Raw genomic sequence first — 19,523 nt, 5'->3', positions numbered from 1 at the left:
TAGATTTTGGAGGTGGTGAACTATAATTTTGGAAAATAAGGTTATTAGGAAAAAATTTATCCACAACACAGCATATTTGCATTTCCATTGAAATGGTGCCTCTGGGAAGGAAGCTGTGTGAGATGAGTGTTGTTCAGGGTACTATGTGCAGCAGGTAGTACAAAGCAATGGCCTCACCGATTGGGATTGGGATCAAAACGTTGACGTGTGATGCCATGTATTTAGTGTCTTAGAGGAGTAATCTGAGGGACTACAATGCTATTTCCTGAGAAAACAGTATCAAATCACTCCCACTGTCTTTATGGCCAATATCCCTCAAAAACCTATACTTTTGATATCCAATCTATTGATAAGAGGCAGTGTGACGTACATGGGAGAGCCCGAGCTCAGGTATCTTCTATCTACTCAACTGCCTTAATTGTTGGAAGAAAAATATCAGCACGAATATAAGAAGACAGTTCCTTTCGTGGAATTAAGGCCTGACATTTTCTCAAATGTGAAGAGTGGAAAGAGCAGATGGATTTGGAGGGTAGGTAGTAGGATAGACTTATAATATTGGGAGTGACTCTGATTATGAGTTGTACTGTCCCCATTATGACAGGCTGTGAACTTTGAGGATGTGGCCATTACCTTCTCTCAGGAGGAATGGGGGCTCCTTGATGAGGCTCAGAGACGTCTGTACTGCAATGTCATGCTGGAAGTGTTTGCACTTGTATCATCTGAAGGTAAGATCTTCATGTTTTCCCAGTGTCCTGAGGTGATGATTTCTCTTCCTTTATTCCTCAGGCATAGCTTTCTCTCTCCCACAGCCAGAACATTGCCTCTGCTAATTTCCCCCACTGTCCTGTCAAATGTGCTGTTGCCGCCAGCCTACTCAAGGACTCCAAGATCATCAATAACACCTGTTATCTCAAAAAGTGTTAGGGAGTTAAGTGTTAGGGAGTCAGGCGTCTTGCAGTCAGTTTAATGGGTCTCAGTTTGGACTTTCTCTTCAAGGGAAACTAACAGTGTCCACATGCATGGCTTCGTAAGGGTTCTTTGCAGCAGCTTCGGCCATGTTATGGTTTTTTATCAACATGAACCATGGGCTGTTCTTCTAAGGCCCCTATTCAAATTCTGTAATATTTTCTTCCCTGAATACTATACCAAGTGTGGCTCAGGCCCAGTGCTGACTGCTCACTACTTCATCACCTGTTCCTCTGCACTGGTGCCTCTGCAGTATTCTGCAACATTGGCTTGCACATGTGTTATGAGTTGCACTTACATATGTGCTAAAGAATTTTCAAAACTTACTACTCCTTTATTGATATTTACTTGAAGTAAGATGGGACCAACGTCCTTCCCATCTCTCTCGATCCCCAACAGATAAGTCATGGTGAATGCTGTTAGGTAAAGGATGAGCTGGAGATCCATATTCTAATCCATGTGGTGCTTTGCAGGTTTGTATCATACTTCTGTTGAGGCCTCCTTGTCTTGGGATCTTCATTAGCCCAAAAAAGTCACAAGAGCCTCCTTTTTTTTTTTTTTTTTTTTTTTAAAGAGCCTCTTATTCATTCTTCCTGCACATCTTTTATAATCGAATAATTTCATGGAACCAACATGTAATGTGTAACACACTTTTACAATGAGACTTCCCCCTGTCACACAGTCAATATTCATTTTCTCACCATTTCTCACTTTTCAGGTTGCTGGCATAAAATGGATGATGAGGAGTCCTGTTCTGAGCATAGCATATCTGTACAAGGAGAATCACAGGACAGGGCTTCTAAGACAGCTCCAACCACCCAGAGGACGCCTCTGTGTAAGCAGTGTTTCTATGTGTTACAACATATTTTTCACCTAACTGGTTCACATTCAGCATACTTTGAGCAGAAAGACTTCTGTAGTGATACATGTGTTGGAGACTTATGTTTCAGTGCATACCCTTACCAGCAGCAGAGGAATGAATGTGGAGATGAGTCCTGGAAACAAGCTATGGACTGGGCATCCTATATGAGCAGGTACAGCTTCTACCTATCGATGGTGCCTTCAACTTGCAGGGAGGTTGGGGAAGATTTGCAGTACACCTTGGAGCTTCACCAGCACCAGGCCACTCTCAACATCGAGAAGCTACACTGTGATGGTGAGGTTTCACGGGAATTTCCTGATTATAAAAGTGATCATCGGTGGAGTGACTGTGAAAATGCTGCAAGCCATATCTTGAAAGTTGTTCAATGTCAAGGTGAATTTTCTAGAGAAGTGACTTATGAGTGTAAGAAATGTAGGAAAGTATTTAGACGATTCTTTAACCTCATTGGACATAAGAGAGTTCATCCTGGAAAAGAGATGTATGAGTGTAGTGAATGTGGGGTTTCCTTCCGTCGAAGAGCTCACCTCACTGTACACCTCAGACTTCACACTGGAGAGAAGCCATATGAGCATACTGAATGTGGGAAGTCTTCTATACAAAAATGTAACCTTATTAAAAGTCAGAGAATTCGCACTGGACAGAAGCAATATGAGTGTACTAAATGTGGGAAGTCCTTCAGTGATAGAAGTGCACCCTTTAAACACAAGAGAGTTCACAATGTAGAGAAGCCCTATGAGTGTACTGAGTGTGCAAAGACATTTAGCCAAAAATCTCACCTTATTATACATCCGAAAGTCCACACTGGAGAAAAACCAAATGAATGTACTAAATGTGGGAAGTCCTTCAGTGAACGAAGTAAACTCATTAAACACCAAATAGTTCACACTGGAGAGAAACCATATGAGTGTAGTGAATGTGGGAAGTGCTTCAGAGAAACAAGTAAACTGATTAAACACCAGAGAGTTCACAATGGAGAGAAGCCATATGAGTGTACTGAATGTGGGAAGTCCTTCAGTGAAAGAAGTAAATTGATTAAACACCAAAGAGTTCACACCAAAGAGAAGCCATATGAGTGTACTGAATGTGGGAAATCTTTTAGCCAAAAATCTCACCTTATTATACATCGGCAAGTCCACACTGGAGAGAAGCCATATGAGTGTACTGAATGTGGGAAGTCTTTTAGCCAAAAATCAATTCTGATTACACACCAGAGAGTTCACACCGGAGTGAAGCCATATGAGTGTACTGAGTGTGGGAAGTCTTTTAGCCAAAAATCAATTCTTATTATACACCAGAGAGTTCACACGGGAGAAAAGCCATATGAGTGTAATGAATGTGGAAAGTCCTTCAGTGATAGAAGTGCACTCATTAAACACCAGAGAGTACACACTGGAGAGAAGCCATATGAGTGTACTGAATGTGGGAAGTTTTTTAGCCAAAAATCTCACCTTATTATACATCAGCAAGTCCACAATGGAGAAAAGCCATATGAGTGTAATGAATGTGGAAAGTCCTTCAGTGATAGAAGTGCACTCATTAAACACCAGATAGTTCACACCGGAGAGAAGCCATATGAATGTACTGAATGTGGGAAATCTTTTAGCCAAAAATCTTACCTTTCTATACATGGTAAAGTCCACACTGGAGAGAAGCCATTTGAGTGTCCTGAATGTGGGAAATGTTTTATCCGAAAATCTGACCTTATTAGACATCTGAATGTCCACACTGGAGAGAAGCCATATCAGTGTAATGAATGTGGAAAGTCCTTCAGAGATAGAAGTGCACTCTTTAAACACCAGAGAGTTCACACCGGAGAGAAGCCATATGAGTGTACTGAATGTGGGAAGTCTTTTAGCCAAAAATCAATTTTGATTACACACCAGAGAGTTCACACTGGAGAGAAGCCATATGAGTGTACTAAATGTGGGAAGTCTTTTAGCCAAAAATTAATTCTTAATGCACACCAGAGAGTTCACAATGGAGAGAAGCCATATGAGTGTACTGAATGTGGGAAGTTCTTTAGTTACAGAAGTGCACTCTTTAAACACCAGACAGTACACACTGGAGAGAAGCCATATGAGTGTACTGAATGTGGGAAGTCTTTTATCCGAAAATCTGACCTTATTGGACATGTGAAAGTCCACACTGGAGAGAAGCCATATGAGTGTAATGAATGTGGACAGTCCTTCAGTGATAGAAGTGCACTCTTTAAACACCGGAGAGTTCATATCGGAGAGAAGCCATATGCGTGTACTGAATGTGGGAAGTTCTACAGTCAAAGAAGTACATTAACTAAACACCAGAGAGTTCACACTAGAGAGAAGCCATACGAATCTTAATGAATTTGGGAAGCCCTTAAGCCAAAAATCTAGTCTTATTAAACATCTGAAAGTTCACACTGGAGAAGAGTGTTTAATGTGCAGGAATATTTTATTTTAGTCACTTAAAATAACACTAAAGGTGACTGTTTGGAACCTATTTTTTTTTTTTTTTTATCTTAAACTTTTTAATGGAACATATAGTGTTCTATATTCCTCATGTGTTTCTAGTACAAGTAAGAATTGAAGGATATTCCCAGAACTACTATCTGATACATTTGTAGCTCAAGAGATTTTTTTATTGAATTATGCTTTTATGAATTCTTTTAATTCCTAATTCACCAACCTGTAAATTGCTTACCGTGCTCTGTCTGGTTTATGATTTTTTAGTAAAGATATTTTTCTCTATTACCTTAATTTTTTTATTTTATTTTTTATTTTCACTTCTAGGGATGATTGTCAAGTACAATTATGATATATCATCCTAGAGTTAACAGTTATTGTTTGGAGTTAACATATTGTTTGAATCCCAACCTTTCTATGCTTTTGGAGGTACAGCATAATAACAGACAATTACACTTTGACCAATATTGGTTTATAACTCATTGCTGCCCAAGGCCTTGAAAGAAAGAGTACTTGACTTTGTGGTTTTAGTTTTGCATATTTGATCCCAGCGCATATGATTTTTTTTCTCTCTCTCATATTGATGTCTCTCTCAATATCTCTCTTCTTCTCCCCTTCCATTGCTCGCTCGCTCGCGCGCTCTCTCTCTCTCTCTCTCTCTCTCTCTCTCTCTCTCTCTCTCTTAAAATATCCTTAGATGTGGATTATAAAAAAATGCAAACATTCACTCTGGTGCCCTGAGATGAGGCCTCTGTCTGCACAGCCTAACTTAACTCACTCTTTCATACCTTTGCCTTGAACATTCCCGCTATAGCTGGGTACACTGTGTCCTTCCCAGGGATCGGAAGAGAGGAGGCCCAGTCAAAGCACAGGGGAATTGGGATTCTGTGTCTGTCTGAGATGTGCTGGCCTGGTCTCTTCTATCTCCATCCAAAGTGAATCTTCCCACCCCCTTAGGCACCTTGCTGCTGTAAATGAACCCACTTCTATATCTGGGAGAAACCCCTTGGTGCTTTGGACCCCAAAATCAGTTCACTTAGAAAGTCCTGCCTCCAACAACCCACTCATACCCCTGAGACCCTCTGGTGTTTAAGTCTCTTTTCCATGTTAGGGATTATTTTGCTGTTTTATTTTATCTAAAATAAAGCACTCCTCTCTTCTCCCCCTTACCCAAACAGTCCTGGAGGTAGCGTGGATGCTACAGGAGATGGTGATGTATATTTTGAGTGGTGAGAACAAGCTGCAATACAAGCATTTCCAGAAGGAGAGGGTTTGTCTCATTATAAGTCCACTTTCTGAGGTTGAGATGTGGTTGGTGTACCCCCTCCCTAAGTTTTTCCTTTGCATAGAAGACCTTAAATGAGGTGATAGTTTTTGGTTTATGGGGAATAGTGGGCTGCTGGGATGTATGGTTGAGGGGCAGGGAGGTTGGGTTCCTGTGAATATCCTTTTGCCACTTCATCGGCCAGGTTCCTTGAGTGGGTGGGCTTAGGGAAGCTGTAGGGATGAGAATTTGGATCAGGTTGGATGGAGGGTCAGCAGCCATGGGTGAGCATAATGGACAAATATAAAGATCGAAGCCGTGGATACTGTTAAGCCCAACTGTTTCATGTACTGTAAATGCAGATTCCTCTGTCCTTGGGAACTGGCATCTAGTGGAGGACAGCCCACAAAGAATGGAGGACAGTCCACAAAGCCGGCTATGACTGGTAACAGCAGTATGGGGTAATTTGAAACTAGAGTTGGTCAGTGGGCACTTCACTGAAGAGTTCTGTGAAGGGCTGGCAGACTCCAGGTAGTAGCCTGAAGGGAGCATGTCCTGTGCATTTGCACCTGTATGGAAATCACTCTGGCTGCTTTGAACACCAAGGATCAGGAAGTGGTAAAAAATAAATAAATGGTGGCCAATTAAACAGTAGTATTGTGAATCTCATCCTGAGCCCGATTGAAAATACAACTAAATCAAATAACATCCACTTGTATTAACAAATTAGATGCAGCTGAGCAAACCATTTACGACTAGGAAGGGCAGATGAGAATGTCAAGAACTGGGAAGTGGACTTTCCAGGGACAGCAACCAGTGGGTCAAGAGGGTGAGGAGAAAGCTGTGTCGCAACAAAGCTGTGTCCCTTCACGAGGTGGGTAACATCCAAGTGCGTAAAGGAAAAGCCACAGGGAAGCTGGCTGCTGGGGATACTGGACCAAAGGCAAAAGCCCCAAAAGGCTGCCCCATGAAAGAAGGGCCATACAGCGTGGTGCTGGGGAGAGACAAAAATGCAGTTTCGTTGATTTGGTTTGGTTTTGTCTTTGCTTGTATTCTCTAAACCCAGAACACAGGACTTTTCTATTGCAAACACTCAACTGGGGCTTTGGAGCTGGGAGAGAGGCACAGACTTAAGGTGCCTGAGGAGGAAAGCAGGACACGGAGACATAGCCAAGAGTCCTGCATTGGGACATTCTTTTTTTTTTTTTTTTTACTTTAAACTTTTATTTTTTAAATTGTTACGTAAGTCTCCTTCACCCCTTGCCTTTGACCTCTGTCTCCCTGCTCCTGCCCAAAAGCACATGCCCTCACCCTTTTGCTATCTATGCCAACTGGTTATGCTCATATGCAAGCATACAAGTCCTTTGGTTGATCTTTGACACCCTCCCCTCCTGGGCCTTCCCTCTTAGTTTGGATGGTCTGTTCAATGCTTCTGTGACACTGGCTGTATTTTTTTGAATCAGTTTACCGTATTTTCCGGCATATAAGACGACACTGTGTTCTAGTAAAAAGCCTGCTCAGATTGACCAGAGTCAGAGAAGCGGTCTATTAAAAAAAGAACTGGTGTTGCCTCGGAAGTGTGGGGTAGTCTTATACAGCGAATATAGGCCTAAACCTATGTTTTAACTGTAAAATTAGGGGGGTCGTCTTATACGCTGGAAAATACGGTATTCATTATATTGCACAAATCAGTGAGGTCATGTGATATTTATCCATCTCTGATGGCTTTATTTCCCTTAGCATAATACTGTATGGGTCCATTGATGCTGTTGCAAATAATAAGATTTCCTCCTTTTTTACAACAGCATAATATTCCCTTGTGTGGATGCAGCACAGGTTTTGAATCAACTCATCTGCTGATGGGCATTTAGGCTGTTTCCAAATTTTAGCTCTTATAACTACCATTGTGCTGCTCTGAACATGGGTGTGCATATATGCTTTCTGAGTGGTGTTTCTGACCTTTGGGGATTTATTGCTAGCAGTGTGACATACTTAATCTTTGAAACCTAAGTGGCCAATTTTCCCCAGAAGAGCTATCCTATCCTAGTAGACTCAGGGAAGCAGATACTTTCTGCCACACCCTGCATTTTGACCTTAACCAAAAAAAAAAAAAAAAAAAAAAAGGGCAGAGGCTAAGTTTATGGGTCCTTAATAGTCCCAAAGACCCTTCAGTGTCTGTATAGGAAAAGAGACTGGTCCATCCTTCTATTCTTAGAATCCTATCTATTAAAAGAGCAATAGGCAAATTAACCATCACTTCACTACAATTGCAAGCCAAGCCCATCAGTCAATCTGGACCGACTATGCAAATTAACCCCAAGAAGATGACTGCAGCCAAAGAGGGAGATCAGAAGGGAGGCTTGACCTTCGCATCCCAGGAGGGGAGGAGAGGATGCAGCACTCACTGGAGGCCTGCAGTTGCACAGATCTGCAAACCCCTGTGTCGCGGCCAGGAGGATGTCAATTGGGTCCACCATGGTGGCTGTCCCTGCAATCGCGCACCTTCTGGGCCAGGAGGCGGGACCTGCACTGCCACTCCTTGGCACTGATGACCTGCAGGTGTTACTTCCGCTTGGCCCACAAGCTCCACTTGGCACAGTTGCCCCTGCCACCATCGCCATGTGGGGAATACATGCTGCCCTCCAGTGACCCACCTCCTCTGCTCAGAGGCTCTTCCAGTGTGCTGTACACAGGCCCAGAGCAGCCTGGGTGGGGCGGGATGCCTGCGAGTTCTGCTCACTGGCTGCTTTGCACTGCATGTGCTGCCCATGCCCAGAGTTTGCTGGCCAAGGCTATGAAGGCAGGCGTCTTTCCGCACCTTTCCCACTGGCCTCTCTGTGTCTGAACACGCTGCCCATGAACCTGGAGCCAGGCGCCTGGCTTCCTTGCCTTGGCAGTGCTCTCTGGGCTGGTAGGCGGCCTCCCACCCCACCCACTGGCATCCCCACACTTGTGAGTGCTGCCCACAAAGACCAGAGCAGCCAGGACGGGGTGGCTGCCTGCCTTCCTTGCCTTGCTGAAGAACCTAGGAGTCCCACCAACCCCCCGCCACTTGGTGCCTGCACCCTAGGCCTGGAGGCATTCTGGCACCCAGGACACTCAGAGTCTATGTACAGGCCTACAGGCTAGGAGCAGCCTGGGTCACCAGGATGTTCCCAGGACCTAGGCCAATCCGTGCCTGCATATGCAAAATAACCTGCCAAAGATGGTGGGTTAATTTTCATACTACTCCTGATCGGCTGGTGAGCGTAATGAATGTATGGTCAACTTACATGTTTCTTTTAATTATATAGGAGATATACATACATACATACATACATACATACATACATATATATTCTCTGCACTATTACATAATTCTCAGCAATATTTAGGAAAACTCCATCAGACTTCAAAAGAGCCATGTGCTATTAAGAATAAAATTTTATACACTGGTGTCATTTGTTGTAAGACTCTTGAGGTTTAAATGGAACCACCAGAGAGGAAAGATGGCAACAGAATAGAAGACATGTCCTGAGGCTTGTCCCAGAGCTTGTAGAGTGAGCAGCTGAAACAAGTGGAATTCAGCCCAAATTTGGCGAGGAGCTACAGTTGGTGAGATAGTTTGCACCAGGGAAGGACAGAGGTTCTCTTGATAAAGGTAAAATCAGGGATCTAGGCAAGAGAATCTGCCAAGCCTCTGTGGCTAGGTCAGGAGTAATGAGTCCCTGAGGACAGGCACAGCATTTATCTGGGGGAGGGGGGGGGGGGGAAGGACCACGCACTGTGAGAGGTGGGGGATTTTGGACATTGGAGTTTGGACTTTGGATCTGAGCTCAGAGGCAGCTCTGAAAGGCTGGACGAAATTTACAGTGCAGGCAAAAGAGGAGCTCGTGAGGACAAGGTCCTTGCACTGGGGCTTGTTCCTTTCCCCATTGAACCTGGTTCATGGGATCTTTCGGATACCGACACCTGTGGCTGAGGGGCAGGAGAAGGTGTGGGCTTCTGGAATCTGGGGAGAGTAGGCGGCAGTCCAGGGGAGGTGGTAGTGGTCTAGTGCTGAGTCATATCTAAGCCCTTCATCACTATTTTCTCCTGAGAGATAGCCCCTTCTCCAGTCTCCAGGCAACCAATATAGCCACACCCAGATCACACCTTGAATAATACAAGGAATCTGAATAATCCCTGTGGACATAGGATGGGCCTAAAGAGGAAGCTTTAGCCCCAGCAACTGGAAACTGACAGGGCCTTTGGAGGTCAGATGCCTCAAAAATGCTGACCTGGGCTTGGCTTGGATACAGGGCTCAACCAGGTTGCTCCATGCCCTTCTGTGTCTGGCCTGAGTCATGGAATCGGAGACTTCCGGTTCCTGTCCAAAATGACCCTGTCAGCAGCACACCCAGGGAGCTGGGTCTCTGGACTGGTGACCTATCCAGGGGACTGAGTGGGCTGTTGATGGCTCCTTGGAAATAGTTGTGAGCTCTCTCTCTCTCTCTCTCTCTCTCTCTCTCTCTCTCTCTCTCTCTCTCTCTCTCTGGTTAATCCTCAATTGAGAATATTTTTTCATTGATTTTTGAGAGAGTGGAATGGTTGCCTTCAGCACACACCCAGACTAGGGCTGGGAACCTGCAACCAAGTACATGCTCTTCACTGGAATCGAACCCTGTACCTTTCAGTCCACTGGTGGATGCTCTATCCATTGAGCCACACCAACAAGGCCTAGAGATGGTTGCTCTCCACGCAGGTGACAGTGGGCCCAATGCTCCTGGGAGACCAGCGCCATATTGATGATATTGATCAGACAGTGACGCAGTAACCAGGACGCCAGGCAGATGGCGCCCAGAGCATGGCATGGGGACAGAAGGAACCACCCAGCAGCCTGGGCCTCTTCCTCCAAGGCTGGTCCCTTGGTCTGTTTGCTCCCCCCATAGGTGCCTCTTCGAGCATCCCTTACCCAATGGCGCCAGAGGGCGGCACTGTTGCCTTTGAGTGAGACCAGGTGAAGTCCCAGAAGCTCGAGTAAGTGGTGCCTGTCTCGCCACCCAGGACCATCACACAGCTGGGCACATCTCAGCTTGTGCGCACCCCAAAGCGCAGTGTGACCTTGTGCCCAGTTTCCCAGGCTGATCCTCTGAGTCCCCATGCAACATGTAAGGGGGTGGTGCCAGCGACCTCATTTGCATATGCTGGGACTTGGCCAATGGGCAGAGCGGGTGGGGGGCAGGGAAGAGTGACCATAGCCCAGGCCCTGGATGCAAGCGCCCCAGAGCCCTGCTCTTCAGGGGACGGACCCTGGCGCCTGTTTCCCCTGCGCAGCAGGCTCGCCCGGCCCATCCCAGCGCAGAGACCATGCTGCTCCGGGGGTGCTGGCCCTGTTGTAGGCAGGGAGACTGAGGAAGCAGTTCCTCAAAGCCAGCAAGGTGGGGGCGCGGGAAAGTGGGGGGCGGGTTCCCCAACACTCCTGGACCACAGGGCTCCAGATCTGCCCACCTATGAGTGCGCGGGGGTGGAGGAGGGTCTGGAGAAGGAGAACATGGCCAATGGGTCTCCATGTGCAGAAGGGGAGTGAGCAGGGACCCAGCTCATACCCCCTCCCCACCATCCCACGGTGGGAGTGCGGGGTTCCCGGGCGCATATGCGGGCCAAAGACCCTGCGTCCTGCCCCCTTCGGGCTTGGAGCTCCCCACGCGTGGGCCTAGTGATGGATCTGCAGGGCTGCGGTCCAGGGTTCCCCACCGCCTTCCTTCCTCCCCTTCATCTCTCCAGGTCTCCCTGGCCTGGCCCCCAGGTCAGGGGACACCTAGACAGACCAGTCAATAATGTTAGACACCCCCAGGACAGGGCTGGGGCGTCCTGGAGAGCTTCCTGGAGGAGGAGGCTATGTCTTGGGAAGATGAAGTAGGAGGAGCAATTGGGGGTTGGTTGGGGACTGGGAGAAAAGGAAGAAGGGCTTTCTGTGCTGAGGAAACAGGAAAATTGACCTGCAGGCATGAGATTGGTGTGTGGACACTGTTGTGTGTGGACAAACCAATTTGTATTCCAATCCTGCAGCCTCTTCCGGCCATGGCAGGGCTCACCCTGTAAAACCTGTCCTATCCCTGCACCCCTGGACCTGCACTCGCCTCTCCCTCCCAACAGCCCCCCAATGTTGCAAGAACCAGATGGGGGACATCCTTTGGAATACACATTCCTGAGGTCTAACCCGGCACCTCCCACAAATTGGCTCCCGAAATGCTGCTGGGATGAGTGGCTTCACTTCTTGTTGTCTCAGTCTGAGGCCTAAGCCCTCTCTGCCCTCAATCTTTCCCCTTCCCTGGATGCTGCCTGGTGGATGTCAGGGTTCCGGCTGGGGGTCCTGGGTGGATAGGGATGCCCTTCTGGGAGATGGTCCTACAGGAGCGTCAGTGGGGAGGGGAGAAGGATTCCCTGCTGATCCTGAGCACTCTGAGGAGTCTCTGAGGGCAGGTGCATCTCCTGACCTGGGACACAGGCTGTGAGGCCAAGACAAGGGCTGCAGCCTAAATGGAGATTTAAAAATATCAGTGCAGCCCTTACTGGTCTGGCTCAGTGGGTAGAGTGACAACCTGCACACTGAAAGGTCCAGGGTTCCATTCCTGGCCAGGACACATGCCTGGGTGCTGGATCCCAGTGTGGGGCATGCAGGAGGCAGCTGATCCATGATTCTCTCTCATCATTGATGTTTCTCTCTCCCTCTCCCTTTTTGTCTGAAGCCAATAAAAATACATATGTAAAACAATGAACAGCCAAAACCAGTTTGGCTCAGTGGATAGAGGGTCGTACTGCGGACTGAAAAGTTCCAGGTTCAATTCTGGTCAAGGGCAAGAACCCTGGTTGTGGGCCCATCCCATATGGGGGGTGTGCAAAGGCAGCTGATGGATGTTTCTCATCGATGTTTCTACAATAGCTTTCTATCCCTCTCTCTTCCTTTCTATAAAAACTCAATAAAATATAGTTTAAAAAATCAAACCATAAATGCATGAACAAGTGAAACAAAACTATATTTATCTCTCCCTTTCTCTAAAATCAATGAATATATATAAAAAAAAAATGAACAAGGAAATTCAGAAAAAGGCTGAATCTGAGAGTGGTGTGTGTGTGTAAAAGATAGAGAGATAATTAGCGTCAGATAATTTGATCACAAATCAATGTATATTATACTTACTTATCTTTATTTCTACAGATAATTAGTGAAAAAATAAATGGCATTGAAGTCACAAAACTAGATGATCACTTTCTTGACATGAAAAGGATAAGAGCATTTTTATGTCAATTGTGTGAAGAATGTGAGTCTCATCACATGATCTCACTCCGATGTGGAGTCTAAGTAACAAAATACCAATCTGATGATCGGAGTGGATGTGCACATGGAAGCATAGAGCAGTGTGGAACCTCGGAGGGAAGGCAGGGGAGGTAATCAGACAAGGACCTTGCATGCATCTGTGCATGGCCCAGGAACGCAGACAATGGGGTGGTGAGGACCTGGGTCAGCGGGCAGCAGTGGGCTGGAGGCGAAAAGTGGAGAAAAGGTGGACATAAGTAATAATTTCAACTATATGAATTCTTTTAAAAAGGAGAGAAAGAAATATAGGGGAAACATTTTTTTAAAGGAAACAAATTTGCCTGTAGTTGTGAGATGAGACACACCAATACTATGAAGAGAGTGGAGTCTAGGATGGTCATATACAGGTGTGGATCATGTGACCCAAAAGGCAGTTTTTTCCCAGGTCTAAGCCCAAATGAGGACCCTTGATTATAAAAGAGCGTGGATATGGTTCACTGGTTCCCTCTAGTGGATAAAATTCAGAATGCTCTCTATATACTAGAGGCCTTGTGCACAAAATTTGTGCAAGGTTAGGGGGCCTAGGCCTGGCTGGTGAATGAGGCTAATCGGTGGGGTGATGGGGAAGGGGCTTCCACTGGCACCCGCCTTGGCTGGCTTGGGGTCTGTCGGCTGGGAGCAGCTCCTTCATTGAGCATCTGCTGCCTGGTGGTCAGTGCGCATCATAGCGACTGGTCATTCCGCCAGTTGTTTCACGTTTTGATCGATTTACGTATTAGGCCTTTATTATATAAAATATGTATTTTTTATTGACTTCAGAGCAGAAAGGAGAGGGAGATAGAAACATCAATGATGAAAGAGAATCATGGATTGGCTGCCTCCTGCACACCCCTCACTGGGGATCGAGCCCATGACCCAAGCATGTGCCCTGACCTGCATCATGGCCTCAAATTTGACCAAGAATCAACTGTGACCTCCTCATTCATAAGCTGATGCTCAACCACTGAGGCACACCAGCTGGGCAAGTTGGGCAGTCTTGGCAAGCAATTAAAAAGCCCCAGCATGTGGTTATGCGCCTTGGAGGGTCAGAATGTATTTCTAATTTGAGATCCTCATATGGATACATATTGAGGCACCCTGGATGTGTCTCCTGGGCATGGCAGCTGAGTAAAGCATCACCAGATCCTGGTGCTGCCCTCAACTGGCCTGAGGGCCTGCGTAGGTATATTTGTCTTTTCTGACTATGACACAGGGTGACACCCAGAGCGCTGATCACATGGCATTTCTGTTGTGGGGAACATCCATGCATGAGAAAGCATTGGAGGATTACAATGGGACTCCTTTTTTTTTTTTTTTTTTTTTTTAATGCGTTTCGCCTGGCTGGTGTTGCTCAGTGGTTGAGTATCAACCTATGAACCAGCTAATGGTTTGATTCCTGGTCAGGGAACATGCCCAGCTTACGGCTCAATATCCTGTGTGTAGCATGCATGAGACAGCCGATCGATGATTGTCTCTCATCAGGGATGTTTCTATCTCTCTCTCCCTCTCTTTCCTCTCTGAAATAAATAGAAAGATCCTATATAATAAAAGGGTAATATGCAAATTGACCAAATGCCTGAACGACTGGTCGCTATGACATGTACTGTCAGCCAGGGGACAGACGCTCAATGCAGTAGCTGCCCCCTGATGGTCAATGCACTCCTACAGGAGAGTGCCACTCAGCCAGAAGCCAGGCTCACGACTGGAGAGCGCAGCGGCAGTGGTGGAGCCTCTCCCACCTCCTTGGCAGCACTAAGGATATCTGACTGCCAGCTTAGGGGGCCTAAGGGATCAGTCAGACATCCCCCAACGGCTCCCAGACTGTGAAAGGGTGCAGGCTGGACTGAGGCCCCGCCCCCTCAGTGCACGAATGTCCTACACCAGGTCTCTAGTGTGTATACACACTGGAGACCTGGTATAGGACATTAAAAAAAAAATTATATATATATATATATATATATATATATATATATATATATATATATATATATATATCTTTGCCCTCTGCTGTCCCCTCTCAGGGGACATCGGAATTCTAGCATATCACTCGATGTCCCCTCTCAGGGGGGACATTGCAGTTTATTAGTGATTACGGGGAACTGAGTTAATTCAACACACGTGTCCACCACAAAGTAGCTCGAGTAGCTGGTAGCCAATGTCCAGAATGGTTCAGAGTGCAAAGGGATATATATATATAATGTGTTTCTTTTAATCCTCACCCAAGGATATGTTTTATTGATTTTATTTTATTTTTTTAAATATATTTTATTGATTTTTTACAGAGAGGAAGAGAGAGGGATAGAAAGTTAGAAACATCGATGAGAGAGAATCATCGATCAGCTGCCCCTTGCACACCCCCCAATGGAGATGTGCCCACAACCAAGGTACATGCCCTTGACTGGAATCGAACCTGGGACCCTTCAGTCTGCAAGCCAATGCTCTATCCACTGAACCAAACTGGTTTCAGCTGTTTTATTGATTTTAGAAAGAAAGGAAGAGGGAGAGTAAGAGAGAAACATCGACATGAGAGAAACAACTGGCTGCCTCCCATATGCACCCTTAACCGGGGATTGAACCGCTTAACTTTCGGTGTCCAGGGTGATGTACCAAACCACTGAGCAACCCGGCCAGGCATGTTGAGACTTTGAACAGAAATGATTGTGACATTGTCCCCGGTTCCCTGTGTGGAGCATCCCTGGGGCCCCACAGGTCCTCCATCTCCTTCCCTTTATCACTGGAGGAAATCAAGTCTCTGTGTTATTTCCTGCGAATTCATCATTTGTTACTCACCGTTTTATGTGCTTTTTTTTTTTTTTTTTTTTTTTTTTTAGAAAGTAGATCTCACAAATCAAGCTGTTGCAGAAATTGTTTTGAAAGCCACAGAATACATTCAGCCCAATCCACGTAACGTGGGACAAAGTCTGGAACTGTCTCTTGCCCATTCACGGTGACCCACGCTGACCACCCATATTGGCTGGGCCCTCCCTTGATGTGATCTAGAAGCAATGCCCTTGCGGTCTCAATCCTCAAATGTGGTTTAGGGTTTGTTTTTTAAAATATATTTTTGTTTATTTCAGAGAGGAAGGTGAGGGAGAGGGGGAGAGAGAGAAACATTGATGTGGGAGAGACACATGGACACACTGCCTCCTCTTACATGCCCTGACCAGGGCCGGGGAACCTGCAACCAAGGTACGTGCCTTGACCAGAATCAAACCCAGGACCCTTCAGTCTTCAGGCCTGAGCCAGACCGGCTACAGCTTATTTACTTTTTAAAATATATTTTTATTGATTTCAGAGAGGAAGGGAGAGGGAGACAGAGAAAGAAACATCAATGATGAAAGATAATCATGGATCGGCTGCCTCTTGAACGCCCTCTACTGGGGATCCCAGGCATGTGCCCTGACCTGGTATTGAACCGTGACCTCCTGGTTCCTAGGTTGATGCTCAACTCTGAGCCGCACAGGCCCACAGGGAGATGGTTGTTAGTTTTTGTTTGTGTTTTTGCACCTGAGGATATTTTTTCATTGATTTTTAGGGAGAGTGGAAGAGAGAGGGCGAGAAGAGAAACACAGATGTGAGAGAAACACATTGATTGGTTGCCTCCTTCATGATCCCTGGCCCACCCGAGAAGCCTGCAACCTAGGTATGTGCCCGTGACCCAATCAAACGTGGGACTCTGGTTCGAAGGCCAATGTTCTATCCACTGAGCTTCATGGGGGATGTATTTTAAGAGAACCTGCAGTCTCACTGTCCACAGCTTTGAGGTCACCTGCTTGCAAATTAATGTGGATTAACTGCTGCCCAGGTACTGGGGCTCATTCACTGTTCACCCTCGTCATGGCTGCCCACCCTGCTGAGAGCTCCCTGCAGGACACTGCCAGGCTTCCTCCACACCAGGGAGGATCTGGGTGCCTTGCAGAGGACCTGGTAGCAAAAGCTGAGATGAGATATGCATTCATTCCTATTGGCATCTTCATTGGTGGGTGCTTAGCCCTGAGGAGGACTCAATGCTTTTATTGTTTACAAAGAGGGACTTTGTTCTACAGCTTTAAAAACCCTTACGGCCAGTTTACAAAAACGCATCGTGGTTTGTTTGTTGTATTATTTTTAATATATTTCATTGATTTTTTTACAGAGAGGAAGGGAGAGGGAGTTAGAAACATCGATGAGAAAGAAACATCGATCAGCTGCCTCTTGCACACTCCCAACTGGGGATGTGGCGGCAACCAAGGTACATGCCCTTGACCAGAATCGAACCCGGGACCTTTCAGACTGCAGGTTGACACTCTACTGACTGAGCCACACTGGTTTTGGCAACAAACGCTTTCTGTTTGTTTCTGTCCCAGGTGGTTCACTGATCGATATGGGTACTGCCATGAAGCTGATGGCGGAGGTGAAAGAATCCTTTGATATCAACGTCAGGGAAACCTTTATCGATCCACTCAAGTTAGTCCATGACAAAGATTTAAAACAGATTTCGGTAAGTTTTCTCAGCTGTAAACCCCCCGCGTTGCTACTTAAAATGATGCTTGTAGTTAAAACCATGGGGGAGCCAGCAAAAGCATCATCTTAGTGTGGGCGGTGAAACAGATAAGCACTCAGTGATTTTCACTTGACCCCCTGCCCAGGAGCCCCAGAGCCATGAGCCCTTTATCCTCTAGCTGTGTGTGTGAGTGTGTGTGTTTTAATGGTAAATATGTTTGTTTATTTTAATCCTCATTCAAGGATATTTGTTCCATTGACCTTTTTTATTTTTATTTTTTTGTATATTTTTATTTTTTAAATATATTATACTTGATTTTGTAAAATATATTTTACTGATTTTTAACAGAGAGGAAGAGAGAGGGATTGAAAGCTAGAAACATTGATGAGAGAGAAACATCAATCAGCTGCCTCCTGCACACTCCCTAGTGAGGATGTGCCAGCAACCAAGGTACATGTCCTTGACTCTAATCAAATCGGGAACCTTTCAGTCCACAGGCCGATGCTCTATCCACCGAGCCAAACCACTCAGGGCAAAATATTTTTATTTTTATTGATTTCAGAGTGGAAGGGAGCGGGAAAGAGAGAAAAAACAGTGATGAGAGAGAATCATTAATCGGATGCTTCCTGTATGCCCCCCACATGTGCCCTTGGCTGGATTTGAACCTGGAACTCTTCAATTCACAGGACAAAGATGTAGCCACTGAGCCAAACCAGCTAAGGCTGTTCCATTGGTTTTAGGAGAAAGTAGAAGAGAGAGGGAGAGACAGAGAGAAACATCAATGTGAGAAAAACACATTGGTTGGTTGCCTCCTGCTCACACCATGACATGCTGGGGAGGGGCCTACAACCAAGCTAAGTGCCCTTGACGGGAATAGAACGCAGGACCCCTAGGTCCCCATATCAATGCTCTATCCACTGAGCCACACTGGCTATGGCTATCCTGTGGCTTATTGAAGCCAGTAAGAAGCCAAGCTAAAGGTCCTTATTCCCACAGCCATTACTCAGAGCAAAGGATTCCTAAACTGTGGAGTGGGTTTTCAACGATGAAAATCAAAACATACTCATTTCATCTTTTAAAAATATATATATTCATATTTATTTAAGACACAGAAAGAAACATCAGTGATGAGAGAGAATCATTGATCCACTGCCTCCTGCACATCCTCTACTGAGCCCACAACCCAGGCATGTGCCCTGTCCAGAAGTCTAAACTGTGACCTGTGTTTCCTGGGTTGATGCTTAACCACTGAGCCACACCAGCTGGGCCTCATTGTTTTTTTTGATTCATGGCACAATTGGTCATTAATTTCCATGATTTGATTATATATTTGGAAAAATTTTTAAATGGCCACATGGAGCTCACCATAAGAATGTGTTTGTGTTTCTTTCATGGTAGTGTTTACTCAACTCATTCTGTAATTGTTGTGAAACCTTATGGAAGATGTATAATTACTCCAGAACAAGCAGGTCAAACTCAAAGCTAATATGGGCCAAATAAACAAGGTTTAAGTGTATGTGGGCCACAAAAAAAAAAAAGAAAGAAAGAAAGAAAGAAAACTTAAATTTTCATAGAAACATAGGTGACTTGTTAATTTAACGTTTATTTCTATGAGGCCCCCAATATTTTGTAAATTAATTAGTGAGCCATGCATGCCATAAAAATAATTCATCAGCCCCCCCAATATTCCGTAAATTAAAATAAATAAATTAAATAAAAAATGTAAATAATAATTTTATCTATTTATTTAAAAAATAATTTTTTATATAATAGCCACAAATTTCCTACAGTGTACACCTTACAAAAGAACCTGTCTCCCATGCTTAACCAACAACAAAAATTAGTATCTGTTAATTTTATTTTTTTTTAACCTGGCTGCTGTTTTTTCTCTTTCAGGCTCTTGTTCTCCACTCACTGTACAGGCCCGACTCGCAGTGACAATCACACTGCAAGCCCTCTCTTTCTCTTTCTCCAGTCCTCTCTGTCTTCTTCTTTTTCCTTCTCCCTTTTTTCTCTTTATTGCTCTTTATTATTATCATTTTTCAGTGTCACCTCTATCAGCACCTCTCTTTCCCTCGCAGCAGTCTCCTCCTCCCCAGCGCAGAGGTGCAAGCTCAGCGTGCCCTCAGTGACATCACAGGCTGTGATGTGAGGGAGGAGGCTGGGCC

At 45.5% G+C, this 19,523-nt stretch overlaps 1 protein-coding gene across 1 annotated transcript in view; it reads left to right on the top strand.

Moving 5' to 3' along the window:
- LOC311616071 (zinc finger protein 416-like) overlaps positions 1-19,293 on the top strand; it is a gene marked incomplete at its 3' end in the record, with an annotated part of 32,281 nt that extends 12,988 nt beyond the window's left edge. The window contains exons 2-7 of the mRNA XM_084907286.1: positions 602-725; positions 1,685-2,587; positions 5,469-5,560; positions 15,704-15,776; positions 17,219-17,352; positions 19,252-19,293. Coding sequence (XP_084763412.1) covers positions 602-725; positions 1,685-2,587; positions 5,469-5,560; positions 15,704-15,776; positions 17,219-17,352; positions 19,252-19,293 — 1,368 coding nt within the window. The remainder of the gene's footprint in view (positions 1-601; positions 726-1,684; positions 2,588-5,468; positions 5,561-15,703; positions 15,777-17,218; positions 17,353-19,251) is intronic.
- Positions 19,294-19,523: the final 230 nt, after the last annotated feature.

The sequence above is a fragment of the Pipistrellus hanaki genome (assembly GCF_964339955.1).
Source record: "Pipistrellus hanaki genome assembly, contig: scaffold_50, whole genome shotgun sequence".
Classification (NCBI taxonomy): Eukaryota; Metazoa; Chordata; class Mammalia; order Chiroptera; family Vespertilionidae; genus Pipistrellus; species Pipistrellus hanaki.
The sequence above is the reverse complement of the archived record's forward strand: the minus strand, read 5'-3'. Positions and strand labels throughout refer to the sequence as shown.